The 25,020-nt window shown below is 35.5% G+C and overlaps 1 protein-coding gene across 8 annotated transcripts in view; it reads left to right on the top strand.

The window, feature by feature from the left end:
* kalrna (kalirin RhoGEF kinase a) overlaps positions 1-25,020 on the top strand; it is a 758,514-nt gene that overhangs the window by 558,844 nt on the left and 174,650 nt on the right. For 7 of the 8 annotated variants that reach the window (XM_039757406.1, XM_039757408.1, XM_039757407.1 and 4 more), the window contains one exon: positions 23,463-23,709. In XM_039757406.1, the coding sequence (XP_039613340.1) occupies positions 23,463-23,709 (247 nt within the window). Of the gene's footprint in view, positions 1-2,887; positions 3,004-23,462; positions 23,710-25,020 lie in introns of those variants that run through there. The other variant, XM_039757412.1, reaches the window with a different exon arrangement.

The following is a 25,020-nucleotide window of genomic DNA, read 5'->3' as shown; positions in this document are numbered from 1 at the left end:
AACCAAGTAAATATAATACACCATTTTTAAATGATCATTTAAATTATTGCAGGAAACAAGTTTTCCCCCTGTGTTACCTGTGTGCAAAAGTAATTGCCTCCTTTGTCACTCAATCAACCAATGAACCAAATTTAAATGATCATGGGTTAAATTGGACTAGACAGACGCCTGCCCTATTGAATATAAATATCACTTAAATAGAATGTTTCCAGTGAAGTAAAGTTGGCTAAAATGTGTCACCAAGCAGCACACCATGTCTCAATCATAGGAAAGGCCTGAGAAAGAAATCTGCTGAAATATGTTCTGCAGGAAGATTACAAAGCACTAGACAAAAATGGCATTTGAAAGCTGCAAGATAAAAAACACTCCTAAACATGACAGATATTTACCAAATAACACCTTGATTACCCCAAAACTTTTGGGATAATTTTCTGTGGACTGGTGAGTTAAAAGTGGAACTTTTTGGAAGAGGTGTTCTGTTGCATCTGGAGAAAAGCTAACACAGCTTTCCATAGCAAAATCATAATTGAAAGAAACAAGAGTTTGGTTTTGTACCATGAAGTATTGAAACTGAATGTCTGTTCATCAGTCCGTGATGAGAAGCTCAAGCACATTTGGGTTATGCAGGGGCAATGGTCCAAAGAATAAAAGCAAGTCCACATCTGAATTGCTGATAAAAACAACAAAATTGAGATTTTGGATTGGTCCAGCCAAACAAAGCTCTGACTTTAACCCTATTGAGATGTTGTGGCAGGGCCTTAAATGGGCTGTTATGCATCAATAACCCTCTCACTTGGTTGAATTAAAACAGTTCTGTAGAATGGACCAGAATTTCTCAACTGTGTTGCTGAAGACTTATCTCCTGTTACTAGAAACATCTAGTTTGCAATTGTTGTTGCTAATGGTGGCACAACCAAGTATTTAGGAGGTAAATTACTTTTTCATATGGGTGATACAGGTATTGCAAACTTTTTTCCTTCAATAAATCAAATGATCATTTAAAAACTGTGTATTATGTATACTTAGGCTGGCTTTTGTATTATACTATATTGTTTGGAATTAAGTGTTATGAATAAGCAAAAATAGAGGAAGTCAGAAAGGAAGCAAATGCTTTTTCACGGCACCAAGCAACAGATAAATTAGTTCAACATCTTATTAAAATGCATTGATAAAACACAAATGCTGCTGTCCCAACTAAAAAGTAAGAACATATAGCAATCATCCATCCATCCATCCATTCATGAATATACCTAATTTAGCTTACGATTGGGGGGCCTTAGCCAACCCTGGCCACATTGTGTTCAAGTTAGGAACCAACTCTTACAGGGTGCTAAGTCCCATCGTAAGGCAAACTCACCCATACACTACACCCATACCCACTCACATGGAACCGCTTTAGAGTTTTCTTTTTAACAAACTTTAAGAAGTGGAATAATCAGGTTGAAAATGGATGGATTAAACTAAGTTACAATTTATAGATAATGTGTGGAAAAACCCACATTGAAACAGTGTGACTATGCAAACAGCACACAGACAGTCTGAATTTAAACTCTGCAGCAGTGAAGCAATAATATTAACCATTGCACCACCATACCATGTCGCTCCATAATAAACTTTCTAAAATAAAGAGTAACAAGTAGTATAGTGAGTTATTGCAGGGCTGATTAGGATCGATTATTCTGTATTTCTTTAATTCTTATCAAGTCAGTTTGATTCAAGTGGACTTTATTATCACATCATCTATACACGTACCTTGGTACATTGTACTGTGGTATGAAATTACATTTCCCAGGGACACATTGCAATAGTTAAGATGATAAATTTGACACTATAATAATAAAAAGAGGTGGATAATTTTACATAAAGATATGTTGGTCTCACTGAGTCAGATATATAATATGTATACGGTGTTTGGTTTGGTAGTTCATCTGTGATATTGTGCATTGGTGAAATCATCAATAGCATAACTGCTTCTGATACAGTCATGCTGTTGTGTCTGGTGCCTTCTGTTATGCCCATCTTCTTGCACCTTACCATTTGTTTTAAATAACATTGCATCTATGATGAGGTCTCTAATTTGCACAATTATTTGACACCTATGTCAAGTGGGCACTCATCATTTAGAGGGCTTAAATAGCAGATGTACCTGAGTAAGTGGATGTTTAGTGAGGACTTAAATGCAAATGGACTGTATATAGTGAATACTTGATGTGTGGCTGTTTTAAATTTAATGCAAAGGTTTACAAAAAGTTTACATGCAATAAAAAGAATATATGTACTATATTTCTGAAATGTGGTGGAGTGACATGCTGCTTTTGTAATCTCCCAATTTGTTGTTTAAAATGGCACTGTTAAAATATATTTATTCTTCTTCCTTATATTCTGTTATTCAGTGTTTTTTCTTCACAAGTACTTTAAAGTTAAAAATGAAAGAGAAGGCCTCAAAGTTTGTTTTATTCTTATTTTCTTTTATTAACTGAGACAGTCTGGCTACAGGCCTATACTGTATTTCCTTTTGATTCATGCATTCAGTAAACATGTGTCTTTCATAATTGTACTCCAGTAAATAGTGCAGCTGTTAATTCCACGCATTTGTGATCTTAAAACTATAATTCTATTAACCAATGCCTTGTATATTTTACTGAGTTTACAGAGGTAAATTAAAATAAACCCAGTAAACTGATTTTCATTTCTGAAGAGATTATTATGTGAAGGGGTTATTAAGGGTCAGAATGCATTGCTGATCCCAGGAGGAGCCGCAGATCAAAGCACTCTTTCTTGGCTGCTATAAAATGTTAGTGTGTGTGTGTGTGTGTGTTCATGAGGAAGAGAAGGCGAGAACAAGAGGAGGGAGGGAGGGAGGATCTAAAACACCACAGTGCAAGGAAAAGCTGCAAGAGGCTAGCAGGCATGAAGGACCCTTATCTGGGTCCAAAGTTAACAGCAGAGGTTTTGGTGGCTATGACATATTCCCTTATTTCACTGGATTTTCCACCTCTCAGGGTAAGACAAGCGTTTTAGTGCTGAAATGTTGTTTTGATTGGAGAATGCTACACTTTTGTATGAAGAAAAAAATGTACGATATTTAATTGGACTGAATTTAATGCTGAGTTTGCTATTTTAACATTATTTCCCACAGCAGCACAGTGGATAATGGAGACAAATATATGATTAAGAGCAAATGTTTCACAGCAAAAATATGTACAAAAATGTTATAACAACTTGATGAATGAAACTATTTGCTATTAAAATGTTTAAAACCTTTTTTAATGTCTACAGAAACTGTACTTCCTTATTGTATGAGATGTGTCTGTGTATGTATTCATAGGACTACATCATTTCAATGAACTGTCTCAATAAAAAATTATAGAATAGAGCAATGGCTCTTTAGAGCTGTTACCATGCATGAGTGCTGGCAGCTTTATAGTTTCTCTGCTAACTTTTTCCAGCTGTGTTAATGGGCTTTTTAGTCAGACAACAAGTGGGGCCAAAGTGGCAAAGTTGTATTTTTTTCTCTTTTGAACTGCTGTGTTAAAAAAAACAAAAAACAAATCTGAGCTGGATTTCCTGTAATGCATTAAGTTGTGCAACACAGTGTATAATCTCTATTGCTCTATGTGCCACTAAAGCATTCTTCTCATACAAGTAAACAGAACAATATTAGTTGTTTACTTTTCTAAATTGCATTTTTTTGCTTCTTATGCCCCATTCGTTTCTTGTTGTCTTTTGTCCCTGACGCTCGACGATTGGGATGACCGTGCTATCAGATGCAGATTTAACAAGTCTTATTGTGAATGCACCACTTCCTCAGTTTCATGTCTTTTTTTTACTTTAAGCATTTATTACAGAATCAGTAAACAAAGTAGTGACAAAAAATAATACTTTTTGCATATAGATCCAAATAAAAAATAGTGTTAAATTTCTTTTATGAAGATGAACTTATGTGACATAGCATGTAGACAGCAACAAAATCCTTTTAAGAAAGGTAATGAAATGAATAGGAATTTATTGTTAATTAGATTTTTTTGTATAATTGAGCATTTAAAGTTGATACATGTATTTTTGTAAACCAAGTATTAAAAAATGAATATTTATAGCAAATACTACTACTGTAAGTTCTGATTCAAACGTCTATTCTAGTTTATTGTTTTTGAGTCGGGTGGGAATATCCTTCTTTTTTTTTTTTGCTATTTTCATTATATTAATTCCTTTATGTTTGTCTTTTTATAGCATGTATACCTGTAAATGTAAAACTCTAATATAAAATATATAGTCAACTCAAAAGAAAATGATTCAGTGTGAAATGGATAAATACATGTTATTTGTATTTATTAAATGAGTTAATCCACGTCCATTCATCCAGTCTCAAATGTACTTAATCCAGTTCAGAGTCACTATAACTGGAACTCATTCCAGCATCACTGGGCAGAGACAACTCTGGACAGGGTACTAGTCCTTCACAGGTCACACTGGTACACATTCCCATATCACTCACACTCGGCCAGTTAACATTGAACTAACTTTTTTGGGATGTGGAAGAGGAAACTCTATGCAGATGTATTATTAGGCACAACACTAGATTAGCCAAGTTTATTGTAGTACACGACATGCACAACATGGCCAGTTTAGAGTTGAACCTAGGTATCTGTGAATCACCAAAGCTTGACTTGTGTTTTTAAAAATGGATAGAGACAAATTACAATTATCAACTTACAGTGTTAAAATTCAGAGGCTCTACTGTAATTCCCCTTTCATCTAATAATATAATAGCTGTATAAAGATGTGAAAATGTACTTGTTATCTGATGATGTTATTTTAATTGTTTCTTTTCTTTTTAATTAGATTGTTTCAGGCACTGAAACATGTTTTTTTTGCTGCTTTTTAGAGACAGTTCTGCCATCTGTAGTTAATCTTTCTGCTTTGCGTAGTGTCAAAAGAATGTTCCTGATTTAGTGGTGGAAAACCTTCAGTGCTAAGATAAACAGATGAATAAAGCAGGCATACAACCATGTCACTTTTATTAAAGCACTGTAATGCAAAACTGTTGTTATTTCCTGAAGCTGTGTATTTGTTTCTATATTTTTAGGTTTTACCAGTGCTAAATAATAATGGATTTTATTGTATGCAGTCTACAAAAATTGCCTGTTCTCTAATGTGTATTTGCCTTTCCAGAGTATCTGCATAAGGGGAAATGAACACAATGTAACTGTAATTTAAATATACTTCATTTTATTCAAAATGCTTTTTACCATAAATCTAACATTTTGTTTTATTGTCAGTTTTAATTTAAAAAAAGAAATTTCTTCAGATTGAATCAGTAGATATTCGTTCACAAGTGACTTGAATTCTAAAAATACCATTTTCATTTGTAAATGTGGTGAGATGCAGTTGTTAGACTACTGGTGGGTTTTATTTTTCCACAGACCTAGTATCTTGTAATTACATTGCACATGTAACAAAGTCAGAATTAGTAAATTTAATTATGGTATAAAGTATCTCCAGGCAGTTAACTGATACTGTTAAATATTGTTAATTAAACTCTGTTGTGTCAGGGATTCTTCAGATGAGATTAGCTGTACACATTAGGCGCTGATTTGGGATCAAGAAGCAGGTTTTGTACATATTATGGGATGACTTTGTACTGTTTTTCTTTCCCAAATGATATCTTAGGTTATTATGTTAATGTTAACAGTAATTTTATCCCTTCTCATTTTGTCTGACTTTAGACCCACTTTTAATATGCAGTTAAACAGAATGTTAAGAATATTTTAAATAAAAACATTAACACACAGTGCAGCAGCCTTGCATTGATAGCAGAGAGTTCATATATTGGGACAAAACTCTCACATTCTTTACAAAACATACAGTAGTTGGAAGACTGCTTGAAATTGTTAGAAACAGAAAGGTAGTGTGCAAAAAAGACCCTACTTGAGAGATTAGTTCCGTCAATATACACCTCCAAGCCTGGGAAAGCACACCAATGGATATTAAATTCTTCTTTATACTCAGGAAATACTCTGCAGTTTAATAAGAGGGATTTCTCTACATTTAATCACATGCATCAAGCTCAACAGAGTTTTCTTGTCAAAAATTTTGATCTATTGGATAAATCAGCCTAAGAGGTCTGTTGTTAGAAACTATTTTGTGTGCTTTGCTCAGAGTCTTTGCTGGCAGAAGAATAATTTTATCGTCATGCTTGAAATGCATGAAGAAAGGCAGGCAGAAGGCAAAGTTTCGATTAACAATACTGTTTTTTCCAAAAAAGTGTTCAATCAGCACTTTAATTCAGATTGTTACTTGGAAACTGTGAGTAGTGATATCTCATCTATCTGCATTTAAGATTTTAAGAAGACAACAACATAAAGAACACAATGCCATTTAGGTCGTTGTGTGATCTCTGTTTGTCTAGTCTGCATCAGTTCTTATTACCTGATCTACTTAAGAGGAATCTATGATCATATTTTATTTTATTTTAAGTCTTAGAAGATTGTGTTTATTACAAATTAGAGATTCATCCATAGGCTTCATATAATACTTGCTATTTTCATTTGTACAGTTCTTTAAATTTTTGTTCATACAATGAGGGCATTTGGGATCACTAGTGACTAACTCCACCATCAGAACATTGTGTGATTATCATACAGTTCTGGACATTTCCATGTGCCTTGTAATATTATGAAATGGCTGTGATGGTATGGTTGGGCAGGAGGTTTGTTTAAATTGATTTAGACAGATATTGACTTTGCTTATTGGAAAAGTTTCATTTTCCACAGTAATGTTATTAAACCAAGGTTATATTCCACTTCTCCAGGGCCAAAATCCCATATCCTCTGGTAAACAGATTTATCTTACATTCTTAATTTCTTAGTGGATGGATGTATTCTTAATTCCTCCTTTGGGAGCAGTTAAGACAAAGTAAATCTTGTTAGCAGTCCATTACTGCTTATTAAAATATCTGTGCATGCTAATGTACTATATATAAATATTGCAAGGTCTGGCATTGTTGTTACAACAGCATTACAGAAGTAAAGGAATTCAAGTGTGGCTAAAACATTAAAAATGGAGGATTATTAATAAATGTGTAGGGTAAACAAAGGGAGCAGACCAAAGTATGTAACAAAAGAAGGAAAGTCAAAACCATACATACTTCTTTGAGCTAGCATATATTGTTTGAGCTCTTGCTTACCAGGAAAACACCTTGTCACACTACGGGACATTTATAGTGATTTTCAGTTGTATCCTTTATTTATATAATCTTAGTGATTTTGAGGCAGTCAGCAGCACACTCCTGTGAATCAAGGCGCGTAATGTAACATTTCAAATGACTCACTTCAACTTGTCTACATCTCACTCTGAAATAGTCAAATAAGTTTGGTATTGTATTCAGTTGTAGATTGGACTCTGTGTGCATGAGAGCTGACAATCAATAACTGTTCATTTGGAAGCACAAAGCATAGAATACAGTGACGTGTAATAAGGAACACAGAAGTTTTGGACCTCACAAACGGAAGACAAGCTGAACAGTTTGACATCTTATGTTTTATGAACCAAGACAGAATGGAAATCGAAAAAATGATACAGACTATGTATGAATTCACCATACCTGTTAACCCTTAGGACAGTGCTGGCTCCGTCGCTCTGCCACGGATGTCAAACTGTCCAGCTCCGTGTCTACAATTGATGGGAGCCTGCAGAGCGCCCGTCGCTCCGCCACAATTGTCAAACTGTCCAGCTCCGTGCCTACAATAGAGCCTGCCTTCCTCACCAGTTTGGCCAGGCGTGAGGCGTCCCTCTTCTTTATGCTGCCTCCCCAGCACCCACTGCGTAGAAGATGGCACTCGCCACAACCGTCTGATAGAACATCTGCAGCATCTTACCCTCTGTACACAGTCACCTCTGATAATCATGGGGTCTGTGAGGGGCCTGGGCCTCCTAAAATCCACCACCAGCTCTTTGGTTTTGCTGGTGTTCAGTTGTAAGTGGTTTGAGTCACACCATTAACAAATTCTTTGATTAGGTTCCTATACTCCTCCTCCTGCCCACTCCTGATGCAGGCTTACGATATCAGTGTCGTCAGCAAACTTTTGCACGTTGCAGGACTCCAAGTTGAATTGGAGGTCCTATGTATATAGGCTGAACAGGACCGGAGAAAATACAGTCCTCTGTGGCGCTCCCATATTGCTGACCACAGTGTCGGACCTGCAGTTCCCGAGAGGCACATACTGAGGTCTGTCTGTAAGATAGTCCACGATCCATGCCACCAGGTATGAATCTACTCCCATCTCTGCCAGCTTGTCACTAAGGAGCAGAGGTTGGATTGTGTTGAAGGCGCTAGAGAAGTCCAGAAACCTAATTCTTACTATACCTCTGTCCAAGTGGGAGAGGGATCGGTGTAGCATGTAGATGATGGCCTTCTCCGCTCCCACCTTCTCTTGGTATGCGAACTGCAGAGGGTCGAGGGCGTGGCGGACCTGTGGCCTCAGGTAGTGAAGCAGCAGCCGCTCCATGGTTTTCATCACATGTGACAGGGGTGTGGTTTTGAGATATGATATGTCTACATAAACATGTTGTAATGCTTTTTGATTGATGCTGAAGAGTTCATTTAATAATGTTGGGCCTGGGCCTTTAAAGTGTGCTTCAGCAGTTTTACTGAATAAGTATCTAGCTGAGGCGTTTATAGGCGTTCTGTGAAAAACATAGGCCTTTGTTTTCTAATTGAGTGTATTAACTTTACGAGCCTAAGTCTACAAATAAAATATTTTAGATTAGGCTAACACAGTACCTCAAACTTGATGTGAATTAAGCAAGTTTGATAATGAAAGGATATATAGAATTTTTTTTTATTTTTTTTTTGGGAACAAAAATTTGTGATCATTGAGCCTATACTGTATGTTGTAAAGTTATAACTGCCCATCCTATCTAATTTTCTAATCTGCTCATTTAATTCAGGCCATGGTTAGTGCCTTTTGTGGCACTATTGGGTGTAAGGTGGGAACTAGCTTGGTCATTGTAATACTGCATGACTGAGCACATTCAGTAATCCATCCATTATCCAACCCGCTATATCCTAAGTACAGGATCACGGGGGTCTGCTGCAGCCAATCACAACCAACACAAGGCGCAAGGCAGGAAGCAAACAAACTCCGGGCAGGGTGCCAGCCCACCACAGCATTCAGTAATATTTCGGTAATTTTAAATTACTAGGCAATCTAGCATGGCTAAAAACTAAACAGATAGAGGAACCTTGAGGAGAGTGTGTAAACAGACAGACAGTGCCTCGAATGGCATTCAAATCCAAGAATCTTTAATGCTGTATATTCTTAATTTTTATTAATTTAATCCCTCTTCAAAATGACTTCCAATTATTACCTGATAAATTTAATCAAATGGATTTTTCCTGTGATCTATCAGCCAGTTAACTTCTGCTAACATAATCAAGACATGGGGATTTAGAAGCAAATGGTTTTTACTGCTGCACAAGTGGAAGACAAATATTTTTAGCCTCATTAAAAAAACCTTATCTAGGACAAATCATTCATTGTTAATGTTTTTCAGACATTATTCAAGAGAATTGGTGAAGCTCATTCTTTGTGCAGTGGCCAATAAATGTTTTATAGCAGAACTTCCTACTGGTATAGTGAGAGGAGAGAGTGGCATATATTTCCACACCCAGTAGCTTATGGTTTAGGTACAACTGGCCTATGTGTGGCATTTGACAATGTCACACTTTAATAATAGCTTATTGATAGTATCCAGTCAAGTACTCAGGCGTCCAGCACAGCTAAGTCAGGCTAAGCCTTTTATACAGCATTGAGTAACAGCCCAAGTTCCCCAATACTAATATAGAAATCTCTGCAATGCCTCTTCTCCTCATTTATCTGTCATATCTGTATTGTTTACTGATTGGATGTTTTGAGTTGTGAAAAGGTGAAGATTGAAAACATTTTATTTCATATGTCTCTTTAAGTAGATGGTCCCAATCATTTATCCTTCTAAGTGGCACAGTCCCTGGGAGCTGGTTGCTCCCTTTTGCTCTGGAAGTGGCTACTGGTGACTCTAAAATTAGTGAGTTAGAAAGAGAACAGATGTATGAATGGAATTGTCATTGATTATACATGCAGATAAACCTTCAAGTACATGTTGATACATCCATCCATATATTTTTAGCATCATGATGCACATGTTGAGGTGTACCAGTCTAAATACTCTTTTACAGGTAACCACTGTTTTGATCAAAGACAAACAAAAAGGAAGTCTTGCTTTCATTTGTATCCATCAGATGGGAAGTTCAAATAAGAACGATCTTTTGTCTTTTCTCAAGAGCAATAAAACATTCTCTACAATTATACGATGTGCATTTGTTTTTTTAATGTTAACACATTAATGCACTGATAGATTACTCTGGCAGTATAAGGTGAAGTTGCAGCAAATAATATAAACACAACTAAGTAAAATATCCTCTGGTTTTAAATGTAAAGTAGCTTAGTAAACAAAAAAACAAATTTTATTATATTTTCAGGAAACCATGTGCTCTTAGTCAGCATTTCTGAGGGTAGTTGGATGTGCCAGTGCTGGATTTAAGAGATTAAATTAAAGTAAGATGGAGGTCTTTGAGACATTTTTCACACTATATAACTTCTTTGCAAGTTAAATGAATGCACTGTAGATGATAAGCCACTTTGTGAATGTTTAAAATATAAGGAGAAGGAGGGCATTACTATAACTGTCATATTTTGCATTAAACCAACTATACTATCAATCCATCTATTCATTACTACAACTTTCCATCCATCCAACCAAATCAAATCATTTCATCTGTTAGCCCATTTTTGACCATGCTTAATCCTATTCTCAGTTACAAATACTTTTTATGCTAAATGTAAAAGTGCTTTTATTAAACACAGTAAATCACCATAAAAACTAAAAGGTAACAAGGCACGTATGAATGGGAGTAGAAAAGTCTCTCTCTGTGGTTGGGTGTTACAGTATATGTCAAAAACATTTTATGGGAAGACAGTGTCAAGCCAATCTGCCTCATTCTGCATATATGTTCCAGGCACAAATCCAATTATTACAGAATGAACAAACAGTAAAGTGCAAGGAGGTCATGTGTAGTCTGTCTCTGGTTTGCCTCTAATAGTTATTACCACATCGTAGATATTATTAAAGTAAATGTGGATTGCAGTAGTTCAGTAGATATTATTTACTAAGTGCATACACAAGCCTGGCCAGCAGTAACTGGTTCTCTTGCAGAATTCTTTCCTAATCTTTGCTTAATGCAACTGGCATAGGTTCCACTCTCCTGACAAAGTAGGTGTGAAAATGGATTATATTTAAATCTTCAGGTATTAATTACAAAAATCAATAACTGGTGTTTTAATTTACATGTGTTATAAAAGAGCTTAGTTCTATGCTTCAGTAATTTATTTTGAATGAGCCAGTAACCATCTTTGCATCCTAATATTTCAAGGCTCATAATAAAATTTCCTACGGTGAAAAAATGACAATCCTGTGTGAATTTTTACTTAGTTTTTGTTTTCAGTATTTTAGTATATGGTCTGACATTAAATAATTGTTAAAAGCAACTGGTTAATTCATAAATGAACGCGTAAATTAACAAAATAAAAGTAAATGAAGTAGTATTATGCTTCAGCTTTGTAATTACAAAGTTTGAGATATGGTTGTCTTAAACATATAATCCAACTAACTGTGCTATTTTAGTAGCAATGTTGGTATGATGCACTGCAAAGTAATGAAGAAGGTTCACTAAAGTGAAATAAATGTAAAGAATCATTAAAGAAAATAACTTTTCCCTACCAGGAAATGGGAGCAGCCATACAATTTATGAAGAGAGACATGTTCATTTCCCAGAGTGGCAATTTTGATATCAATCAATATGACAAATTTAGCACATATAATACTAAATTAGCAGTTGAGCCCATAAGTATATTTCAGTTGGGCAATAACTGTGAATAATGCAGTGAGTAAAAGAACTTCTCTGTTCATTGATTGGTCTACCAGAAATAGTAAACAAGCAACCAGCCTTGACAGTAGAGGCTATGTTTCTTTAATGGCAAGCAGACATGTGAGCAGTGCTTTATTTACTATAGGTTCTTCAGGAATAAAGCCGCCATTATATTTTGCTCTAATTAACTTGATAAAAAGAAATAAAATTGTTAACATAGTGGACATAGCAGGAGGGTATAATGTGATAAGTACACAGTGATGATTTTGTAACATTGCTGAAAAAATAGCTAGTCACACATTCTGAATGTTTGTAAATTAAAATACCGTAGCATTTTTATTCTTAAAATTCACTAAGCAGGTCAGGGTGTCTTATTTTTTATAGTAGTTTGTTTTGACAAAGAGAGTATTTCTAAGGAGAAACAACTTTCTATTATTAATAACACACAAAAAAACAGCAAGTGCCTCATTTAAAAAACTTTAAAAACAAGTAAATAACACTACGTAAAGAGAATTGTTTTCAATTAGGAGGTTGCTAAGGACAAGGGCACCACTAGGATAACAAAACACTTAACATTCTCTGGCTGTGTATTTCATCCAAATCAGAATGGCAGAGGCTCTGAGGATCTCCTGGCAGAAATAGGCATGAAGAAAGAGCCAGCCCTAGATGGAAGTGTCAGTCCATCACAAGAGTCTATTTTGAACTGTCAGTTAATCTAAATGCAAGTCTTTAAAATGTCACGGGGAAAAATGGAGAGAAACTCCACACAAACTATACAGACAGTGACTAGAAAAGAGATTAAATCTTAGGATGTTAGATCTGTGAGGCATCCAGGATAACACATGCAAGGTGAAATCCCATAAGTAAACCTGGTTAATAACAGAAACACCTTCACTATCATTAAAATAAGACTGTACCTCTGCATGCCACAGCTGGAATACTGGGTTGCAGAAATAAGAGTCCCCATCCTACAGAATTCTGCCCTGAAAAGAAACCTCTAGGAGCACCAAGCAGAAGACGAAAAGAGCCGTGGTGATCACATTAGAGGTGAACTTGTCTCTTAGGATATTAGAGGACATATTGTTCCTAGTGGGAAAAGATGAACCTTGGTGCAAGATGATACCAGGGCAACTAGAATAAGGTTTAAGGTGCTTATAAGTTCTTTTGCTAATTTAGAACCTTAAAAGATGATGGGATATTGTTGGATGTGAGCCCAAGTAAGAATTAAAACTCTCTTAGGCCAGGGTGTGAGATAGGTTCTACAGCTCACTTATCTTCAGGTTAACAACTTGAAGCTTTGTAAGGTTTTTTCAGATCATGGAAACAAACAAGGGTCAATTATAAGTAAAGTCTTTATTTTTTATTACAAATTTTAAACCTTCAGGTTTTTTTAAACAGTCAGGCTAATGGAAGAACAAAAGACACTAAAATACAATGGTAACTAGCACTAGCACCTTTGGTTCATGGTCCCCAAATAAAATGTTTATTTAAACCAGTTATGTGACCTTCCATCCATCTGCCCATTTAAAAAGCACAGAGAGGCAGAATCAATCCTGAAACAAAACTCATCATCTCATTAAATGACCTGTTCACATCAAACCTTTTCATCATATGTGACTGCCACTAGCATCAAACCCAGTGACATAACTTCATACAAGGCAGGAACTCAACATAGACAAGGCACCAGTCCATTGCATTTCATACTCCTGCACCCACTCATGCTCACTCACACTGGGACATTCCAGAAGTACACCCCAGAAACAAATAAATGACATCATTTTTGTTTCCCTGCACATTTCAAATGCTTCAGTAATTAGACTCGTAATGAATACCTCATTGATTTAATAAGCAGTACCACTAAGAAATGAATCTGAGAGTGAGTCATGATTTCCTCTGCAGATTTCACTGCACTTTCAGAAGACTACTCGGCTAAACTAAGAGCACTTTGTATCAAGATAATTGGAATCTGTACACATAAACATTTGTTATATTTGCCCCTTAAGCAGAATGATGACAAGTGAAATATGAAAGATCACATATAAAAATAGGGCTATGACTTTTTGGAAGTTTTCACATTGCAGTTTATAAACCAACCAACATCAATGGTTTACATAAACTACTAGTAGTACCATTGTTGTTTTTCTCAAAGTTCAAGCTTGATCTGAATTCCAAATCATATTAGGATCTATCCTTAGATCTCTTTGCTTCCTATTCAATTGAGTTGTATCATCAACAGCCATGACTATAATAAGTCATTTCCCTGCTTGAGCTGTACCTTGTATCAGTTGCATTTCATGTGCAAAATGCCTTTACTTGAATTCACACTTGATTGTGGTTGTAGCCTAAGCTTTGTTTATGGATGGTATTATGAAACAAAACTCATCATCTCTTATATCTTGATGTCAAATATGCACATGCTGTGCTTTGCAAGAAACCCAAAAATAAATTCTCATTGTATTAGTCCTGCTATGATTGGGCCCAATAGGAAGATAAAAACTGACAAAAACATGTTGGCCAAGGTGAAACTATTTAGAGTTTACTAATTAAAGAATTCAAAATACAAAACTCAAAAAGTAACGTGTACAAAATTTAAATAACAGAAAGGCAAACAGTGTTATGATTTGCATTATTTTCCAAGATTTTTCTTACCTTTCTCTGTGTCTGTGTCCTTTTTGTTTCTTTTGGGATTTTTTGATTTGGATGATTCACTTTCATCATTTACATAATATTGAAAGCTCTTTAAACACATTTACTGTGATGCCAGTATGGCGACCACCATTAAATAAATGGTTTTGCTTATTTCTCAGAGTTTACTAGGAGTGTGTGATACATATCATCATAAATATGATGCTTTAAAAGGGCAGCTCTGTGTATTTTCAACTCATCTACGTGTGTAGATATTTCAAAACAAAACCTTCTTGATAATACGTTTTCATCTGGTAATTCTGGTATTAGACATTTTGCTTTGTTTTGTTTTTCTTTTACTTTCATTTCTGGTTAGTGATTCCATTTAGAGATGACAGTAGGACTTCTTGGCTTGGTCACTGCTATTCTGATACGTCTGGCCTCAAGAGATGGCAAAGACAAAGCAAGCAGAATTTTTTAAATTCTAAAATCCAATTTCAAAAATTCTAATTACCAACAAACTAATTCCTAAACCAGAGACCAAACTTGAAAAACAATAAACATTCAACAAAGGTGACACACAAAAGAACAGCTAAAGAGCAAAAATAATACCACGGCAAAGTAGGTGACAGGTATTTTTAAGCAACCAACAAGTAACTGGTGCCCTAATGAGCATAGCACCCATCCCAGCAAACAAGAAACACAAAGGGTAAAGAACTGACGATAAATTAATAAAATAACAAATCTGCCAAAAAAAAAAAGAAAAATGAAAAGAGGAGTGAGGCACTGCAACAGTCTAGGTTTCTTCAAGCAACAAACGGTTAGTGAATGACCATAGTGACAGAATTATGTACTGGAAATTATGAAACTGAAAGCATTCACCTTTGGCTTTGTCCTGAAGTTCTACTAAATCCCTTTGATGTGTTTATTTTTGACATTAAAGCACCTTTAAGGTTTTGACATAATTTTGGAAAAACATTTTTACACAATTTCCCTGAGATGGAGTCAATTTGATAAGCATTTCTTTGGTCATGTGGATGGGAAACCCATAAAGACACGGAGGCATATTGCATATTCCAAACAGATAGATCACTACTGCATCTCCATACCACCCTCAATCAGATTAAAAGCATATAAAAATAGTTTTGAATTATCTGAAAAAATTAAGAAGATCTTCGCAAAAACAGTCCTTTCAGCCCAGTGTACCTTGTCATTTCTTATCCACCTTGTGTGTCCTCAGTTATGTCTACCCATCACCATACCTGCTTTGTCCAATTTTGGGTTTTGATTGATTGATTGACTCCTATCATGGCAGAATCAGGTGCAAGGCTTGAACCAGTACTTGACATTTTTCTCAGAATGGTAGTATGTTATTAAATTGTTAACTTAACGGTGCTGGAAGACGAAGACAAAGAATGTTTGCTGTATCCGAGTTGGATAGATAAGGAATTGGTAACGCAATAGTACACCCATGTAGCCTTTAGGTTTCACCACTAGCATAATGAGACCATTCAGAGTTCAGGGTGTGCTCAGGAATGTCTGGAGGCTGGGCATTGAGAATAGAATTGGCTGTATCAAGGATTTAAGATACATAAGCATAGTTCTATTGATATGCATCATACTTCTTCAAAACTGTTTTATTTTACTAACTGAAGAAAGTCTACTGATGTTCTTAACCATCTCTGTGGCCCACGTTTCTACAGAAAGTGTTTTGTATTGGGTCTGTAGGTATAATGTAGTAAGTAAAGGTTCACCTTTTTGTCCAGTAAAGCTTCAGGTTTGGATATTAAAAAGAATCAAAGTGCTTTTTCTAGTTTCCCCCAGGTACAGAAAGAGAAAAAGGTATCTTTAAGCTTACTGGGTAAAAAAAGTAAATATGTTCAAAATTGAAATGCAAAAGGCCTTCCCAGTTTCTGCTCTTTAACCGGTCTCTTCATTAGTGAAAGATTTTTAGGTGAATAGAGGTTGACAGGAATAGGTTTGATTAAGTGACCTGTTCACATCAAACCTTTTCATCACTAGCATCAAACCCAGTGACATAACTTCATGAAAGGCAGGAACTCAACGTAGACAAGGCACCAGTCCGTTGCAATTCATACTCCTGCACCCACTCATGCTCACTCACACTGGGACATTCCAGAAGTACACCCCAGAAACAAATAAATGACATCATTTTTGTTTCCCTGCACATTTCAAATGCTTCAGTAATTAGACTCGTAATGAATACTTCATTGATTTAATAAGCAGTACCACTAAGAAATGAATCTGAGAGTGAGTCATGATTTCCTCTGCAGATTTCACTGCACTTTCAGAAGACTACTCAGCTTAACTAAGAGCACTTTGTATCAAGATAATTAGAATCTGTACACATAAACATTTGTTTTATTTGCCCCTTAAGCAGAATGATGACAAGTGAAATAACTATAGCTGTGAAAGACCAATTATAAAAATAGGGCTATGACTTTTTGGAAATTTTCACATTGTAGTTTATAAACCAACCAACATCAATGGTTTACATAAACTACTAGTAGTAACATTGTTGTTTTTCTCAAAGTTCAAGCTTGATCTGAATTCCAAATCATATCAGGATCTATCCCTAGATCTCTTTGCTACCTATTCAATGTAGAGAAAAGCCAAGAAAAATGACACCTTTTATTGGCTAACTAAAAAGATTACAATATGCAAGCTTTCAAGGCAACTCAGGCCCCTTCTTCAGGCAAGATGTAATCTTTTTAGTAAGCCAATAAAAGGTGTCATTTTGCTTGAATTTTCTCTACATTCATAATGGCTAACACAGTACAACACCCCAGTATTACCTATTCAACTAAGTTGTATTATCAACAGTCATGACTATAATAAGTCATTTTCCTGCTTGAGCTGTACCTTGTATCAGTTGCACTTCATGTGCAAAATGCCTTTATTTGATTTCACACTTGATTGTGGTTGTAGTCTAAGCTTTGTTTATGGATGGTATTTTCACTGCGTATTTATTTTTTCTTCTTCTGTTCCACATATGATTTGTTATGCCTGGTTTTCTTTGCATTTTATTAATATGAGTTTTATTCCTTTGAGAACCCATTCTGATTGTTAATTTGCATATTGTTTTTCTGAACATTACTGATTTGTAATGTTATTTTTTCATCTTATGTCCAATTTGTTTGTTTCTGACTGTTGGTATCACCATTTTGTATTCTTTGTTTGTTGGCAACAAGATTTTGCTTGCATCATGTGATGTCATCAAACCAACAGTATAAAACATACTGACAGCCTGTTCTCTGTGCCCAGGTTTCTGGACTATTCTCAAAAGACATTTGCTTGCTTTGTTATTCAGTCTTTTTGGAGAGTGAAGGCTCATTCTTGTGTTTTTGACAGCTATTTTGTTTTTTTGTATTGGCCTTTGGTAATTTGATTTCTGTCCTTAGTCTGTTTTTGTCTTTGTTTACTCTCATGTTTTTGTCGTGCTGGTTTGCATTCTGTCATTTCTCTAGCAGAACAGAACCATATTCCTGAATGAACTCTTCTTTTGACATCAAGATCCATTTCTTTCTTCATTGACAATTCATACTGATGTAGACATACAGACCCTAGAGGAAGATCAAAAGAATAAACATAATGCTACATGTGCATTGCTACAATATTGAACCAGTGACTAAAGGGAAACACCTGGTAACCAACTGTCCGAATACCTCTCCATTCAACATTTTCAAACCCAGTTAATCCAGGTCATGGTCGTTAGAGGCAGAGCTTATCCAGACTGTCCTGACTAATGTATACATGAGTGGTGTATGAGAGGAAAAGAGTAACAAGAGGAAGATCCAAACACAGATTAAGAACGTGTAACTCCACAACAATACCGCGCGCAAATATGAGGCTGGAGCGCCCTCCGTACTTTAGTTTACCACAGATAGGGAGCAGTAATACAAATTAAAGTACATTTAAACAGAATTACAAAAAATAAAAATGATATATTAAGGTGAATGTGTGTTTGTGTGTCTGTTTATCTGGTATCCAAATGCACACCATTGAACCTGACTCCACCAAACCAGATTCATCATTTGCAAAGGGAAAGACCAAGGGTTTTCCACTGAGGAACTTAATTTAAAGAACACTTCTGATCTTTATTAAGAAAGTGCCACCAGAAAGCATTTTGAGACGGCACAGGTATGTTTATATCTAAACATTATTTCCCCAGGAGAATTTATTTAGTGGCCATACTTACACCTTGTCCACCTTGGGCAATGCTGGGTACCCTTACAAGAAGTTTTACATTCTTCCTTTTAGCTTAAATATAAAGTTCTTGAGTATACTGTACAAATATTTTTGGTTTCACTGGTCCAGTACTCATATGGGTAGCACTGCATTTGGGAAATCACATAAAGTATCCTTAGATCTTCAAACTGAAAACGGTATTCTTAATAAATCTAGTGAAATCAGTAATATTGGTCTCCAGGAGACCAGATGTTAGCGAATCATTTGACAAAGACATTCAATTGACACATTTGCATGAACAGAAAATACTCAGAAGAGCCACAGATACAGCATAGTGACCTCTTGATGCTGATAAATGGATGTGGCGTGAAGTTTCATATCTAGATAGTGTCAAGTGGAGAAGGGTTTGTAGTTTTTGACAAGTTACAATATTCAGTTTTCCTATCATAACCCAGAAATATGTATGCTAGATTAATTAGTTAATCTTCTTCCTGCAGTGGACTGGCATTTAAATCCAGGTTTATTTGCTGCCTGGCGTCTCTTGCTGGTAAGATAACCTAACACAAATCTATAAAGGATAAAGAAATTCATAAAATGCAATGATGGATTTATAGATACTGGTAAAACTGCCCCTCATCATTCACTGCAGATTATGATCTTTTGCATGCCTGTCATTGGGGAAGTGGAAGTCATTAGGTTTCCTTCCTTTATTAATGTGCAATATACAGCATTATTTGGTAAAGCATAACAGTTTTCAGCTTGGGAACTAAGTAGACAGTGTGCTTGGGGGTGTCATGGAGAGTCATACTGAATAGTGGTTTATTGGTTTGGCTGTAGAGAAGGTCTTGTATCGATCATAATTTTCTGGATTAAAGTCTATAAGGCATCTCACCTTTTAGTTAAGCTGCACTTTATTCCCAGTGACTATTTTAGTGTTCTTGTAAAAGCCTAACCACTGTATTTCTTTAATCTATTGCTGCAACTGTATTTTGCTTTCACCAAAGTATGTAATACTGATGAATCATACTCACATTCTGCAGTTTATGGTGCCAAGGGATTTTAGAAATGTGGGGATCCCTGAACGAGGATATATTTTATTTCCCATTGATAGCAATCAAAGGTTGCACCAAAACAGATCAATGTTTAATAATATAAATAAGAAAGAACAACAGCCTTAAGTACTCCCGTGTTCTGCTTTCACTGTGCCTAGTTATTTGCACATATTGGTGTTGTATCATTTTTCTTCCACCAAAGCCAAAAAGTAGGACACTGCCATCTGTTTCTACTTTATATATTGATGTTTTTACAGCTTCTGTTTTCTCCCTACAGCATTCTGTTGTTTATCCTGACAGATCATTACCTCACAGTTCTGCTTATTATCTTATTATTCAGGATGTTGTTATTGCTTACCTATGCAGATATTAATGTTATTTAACTATATGAAACCATCAGCTCTTGTTTTGACTTTAAAAGAAAAAAAATTACTGCTAGAAATATAGTTTTAATTTGCACGTGGATTATTATATAAAGTAACATTCTAAATTTGGCGTGATGCAAGTCAGGGCTTTGAGGAGACAGAGCCTGCCTCAGAAGCATCAAACACAAGGCAGCAAACAGCCCTAAACAGGTTGCCAGTCCATTGCATGGCCTACTTATGCCCACACCACTTGGAGCCAATTAAGTAAAATCATATCTGAAGCTAGAACTGTGAACCAGTGGTGACTGAGCAAGGCCTGCCCAACAGACATCTCATTATCTTCTCACGCATCACCATGTTCTTGCCACAGTAGTTGTAGACAGGAATCTTTTTTTTTTAATAAAACATTTTCTCTGTAAATAAAACTTACCATCAGAAAAATGCTACGTAAAATAAGTCAAGGATAACAGCAAGGTACAAATCAGTGTTTGTAAAGAAGAGCATTGATAGTGTGCACAACTTGTAAGATGATCAAGTCAATGTCTTGGGAAATAAATTAAAAATGGATAAAGCAAAAAAAAAAGAACACTTTTTACTACATAGTCCCATTATGTCAGCCAGAAGCAAAACACAGGAAGAATGAACTGTCAGGAATAGAGCGTTGGAATGTCATTGTTTGGATGCTGTTCTCCCTCAGGAACCGGCATAATTTACACCTTTGAAGAAAACAGAAATTATACATTGAAGCATTTTTGGTGTGATTTTTTTTTTTTCGGCTATTTAAAAAAATAAACTGTTGCTTTGTTTTAAAAATTATACAGGGGAATGCACAAGTGCATTTGAGCCATGGACCAAGACAGATTGTGCTGTGACCTAAAACACGAGCAAATAAGCAAACAAATGTGAAGACATTTATATTTGAGAAGTTTCAAATGGTAGTCTTCACCCAGACCCTTAAAATATTATGGTAGAAACTACAATGTAAATGTCAAGGAATACTTACATGGAAAAACTGGGAAGTGTTGTGACATGAGAAACTGATCAACAAATTTGGAAAGCAACTGCCTGCTGAAAGTGATGCACTATTAGGGGAATAATTTTTTTTAAATGTAACTGTTGCATCGTACAAGAGCTCTCAGCCGTTATGAAACACCTTCCTGAAGCTGGCTGGACAAATGGTCAAGCATCACTTACAGTTAGCTAATTCAAGAATTATTTAATATACTTTTTGAAGTAATCATCAGTTAGTGAACTAGTTTACTGCTTTTGGTAAGATGGGTGTCAGGAACATGTTGTGGAGTGTTTTTAAAATTTGTATAAGCATAGTATGTTTTATTAATTTTTATTTGTGATTGTTAATGGTATACTTTTCAATCTTTTTTTGTGATATATCCCTTTTACTATTTTGTGTTTGTTTTTTCATCGGTGCTTCCATTTTAGTTCTTTACGTTGCTATGATACTGTATGTTTGCTAGTCACTTGATGTGCCTATCATTTCCGCCATGATATATATAAGTGATGGTACATCCAGAATTTAAGCAAATGAAAGACTTTGTGAGAGGCTAGAATGGGAGCAAATTGATAAACAGTTGAGGAAAGTACATTCTAGTTTTGAGACAGACTGAGATTTTTATCCTTTTAAGTTTTGATGTGTGTATTATTCATGACATTTATTTTGTAAAATCATTAATGAAAGACCTCCTTTGATCTCTGTCATTTATTAAAAAAACAAATTGCCTGAAAGAACACGGTATAGGTCCTATTACAATATGACAACTTGCCTATGATGGCATTTCATCCATTGCTCAGCTCAAGTTACTCATGTAATGATCTCCATTAGAGTGCATAGTCTGTCCACTTCTGTGCTGCCACAAAACAGTCATCTGTATGAAAGCACACTATTAAACTTTTTGCAAAGCATAAAAAAAGCTAATTTTCAGAGGTTCAATTAAAATGTAGATGTGGTTGGAGTATATCACAAAATGACCAGTTATATTCACTAGAGAAAGAAGAGTACATAAGGAAGTGTGATAAAGCAAATATTAATGTACAAGTTAATGCAATGTCCTTTGAAGAAAGTATGAAATTTGATAGTCACTATTTATTAAAGGATATGACTCAGCCAATCAGGGCGTCAAAGGCAATTCATGACATACTCTGCTTGGAATAAAAACTGTTTTTGAAATCTTCTGGTCTGAGTTTTGAAGCTATGGTAATATTTAACCATATGAAAAAGTGAGAACAATTTGTGCCTAATGTTTTTGGAATCCTTTACTATACACAGCCTTTATTTTGGCAGTGCTTGGAATAAATCCCCATCATCTTTGGTTAGTCTGATAGTTTATTATTTTACAACAGCGTTGCTATAGTGTGAATTTTCTCTTCTTCAACAGTAAATGTTATTTAAGACTATCGTCTTATTCTTCCCACTTTTTTTATCAGGTGAGGGTAGTCTAGCATGATGTCAGCATTGTAGCTTCAGATCCGATTCTCAAATACAGTATCTATAACCTTGGGATTGAAGCATTAAAATTGTTTCATTGTTGTACCATTGAGGCTGCATCTCTGTATGTCTGCTGAAGATCATATTAAGATACTGGGATTGGTTGCTTTCACTATTGCACTTGGATTAGATTTGCCACCTCATTGCTGTATATAGTCTTGTTACCCATCACTCCAATCACTGTGGTATCCTCGCAACGTTTGATTATATGATTGTTGCTGTATTTGCCTGTATATTTTTAGATGAAAATGGCACATCTAGGACAGAAGCAGTTGCCCTGAGGTACTCCAGTGTGTAACATCTGTATGAATGAAGTGAGGTTACCATTTGCATTCTGACAGTTTGTAAACGTATAGCAGTAGAGTGTTGTACCATGTTAGCCATAGATTGATACAGGAGAAAGTAGGGTGAAATGACGCCTTTTATTGGCTAACTAAATAGATTGCAAATGCAAGCTTTCGAGGCAGCTAAGGCCCATTCATCAAGTATGCTTCAAAAGCTTGCATTTGTCATCTATTTAGTTAGCCAATAAAAGGTGTCATTTCACCCTACTTTCTCCTGTATCAGTTTGTAAATGTAGCACACTAAAGATGAGATGTTAACTAATTACTATAAATTCATAAAAAGTGAGTTCTACCAAAGAAATAAATATTTTCCGAGTCTGGGTGCAAAGTCACTTCATTTTACATACTGAGATTATTGACCATTATATGATCTTAAAAGAGCCTTTTTTATTTTAACAGCTATCTGGAGGTTGCGAATTGACAGTGGTTCTTCAAGATTTCAATGCTGGTTGTAGCAGCGAACTGAGCATCCAGGTGGGACAAACTGTTGAACTTCTCGAGAGGCCAAGTGATAGGCCTGGTTGGTGTCTTGTTCGGACCACTGACCGCAGTCCTCCTCTTGAAGGCTTTGTCCCCAGCAGTACTCTCTGTGTGTCACATTCCCGCAGCAGTGTGGAAATGGAATGTTTCTTTCCAACGGGAAAAGGTAGGATTTTTTTCTTTCTTGCAAAAAGAATTGTTTTAATTCATTTTTTGTTGAGATTTCTTAAGTATAACATATAGAGAATGTCAGACAATGTATACACATTAAGAACAAAGGAAAAAAACACCAATGATGTAAATGTTTCATGTTTATGTCTACAAAAGTTATTCAAAGTCACCAGCGCATTCTGGTAATTTCTGGACAAAATGGACATTGGTCAGACATTCACTGAAGAATCTGTAGAGAGAACTTTATGTGACTGTTTCAGTTTCATTTCTAAATGGCATGTTCCAAAGACCTAGCCCAACATACACAAATAGTGTTGCTGTAGAAATGCTGCACAGTAATGAGTTTCAACAGTGAAACGATGTTCTGTTGGAGGATCAGTAGTAAATTTATGTCTCCACCATCTTTGTATTTTACATACATTCTGAAATTTCAATATCACTGGAAAAAGTACTGTATATTGAAAGCTTTCCAATATCAATTTTGTTTTTGTAATTCTGTCCCTATAATAAATTGTATAAAGGTGTAATTTTTCCATGTTTAATTTTTGAACAAATATTATTTACCAAAATGTGTATACATTTTGACACACTCTGTATTTCAATAGGAATGTGAGTAAATGTTGAATAAACCTTTTTTTTTCCTTTTTGATGAGAAACGTTTTCAATACAGCTTTTTAAGCTTTAGAGAAATTCCAATTTATTAACTGGCACAGTGAAAAATGTAGTGGGTAGAAAATTAATTAAACTGTTATTCAGCATTGTGTACAGTATTTTCTGAATAATTGCCATCATATACCATTATTCTAATAATATAAACCTAAAGTTACAAAAAATGACTTGTGTATTGTTTGATAAATACAATGGCTGTGATGTTGAAGATTAAGAACTATTTCAAGTTTCTGTTTTTCAACACTACCTATAAATTCTTTATTGACTTAATCATTATTGATACTTCAAATGATGTTACGATAATGTAGTAGAAATTGAAAAAGGTTGAAGAGAAAAGTTAAGTGGCATTTTGCAGAGAGGGAGGTAACCGTATGTTCTACCCAGTTCAGACAGCTGAAACTTTGTGGCAGAATGTCACCTTGTACAAGACGCTAGTGCCTCACACCCTTTCAGCATGATTTCTGACTAAACACAGGGAGAGCACACAAGATTTACATGTTGGGACATCAGAGCCTGCAGCAATTCCGCGATTTACAGTACTAAATCAGGATATTCAGGGTAGCAGTGGGGCTATATAGCCCATGTCAGCTGCATTGATATGCTGTGTGCGTAATTATTAGCTTGTATTATTTAAAAA

Source organism: Polypterus senegalus, chromosome 6 (assembly GCF_016835505.1).
Source record: "Polypterus senegalus isolate Bchr_013 chromosome 6, ASM1683550v1, whole genome shotgun sequence".
NCBI classification, from domain to species: domain Eukaryota; kingdom Metazoa; phylum Chordata; class Cladistia; order Polypteriformes; family Polypteridae; genus Polypterus; species Polypterus senegalus.
The sequence above is the reverse complement of the archived record's forward strand: the minus strand, read 5'-3'. Positions and strand labels throughout refer to the sequence as shown.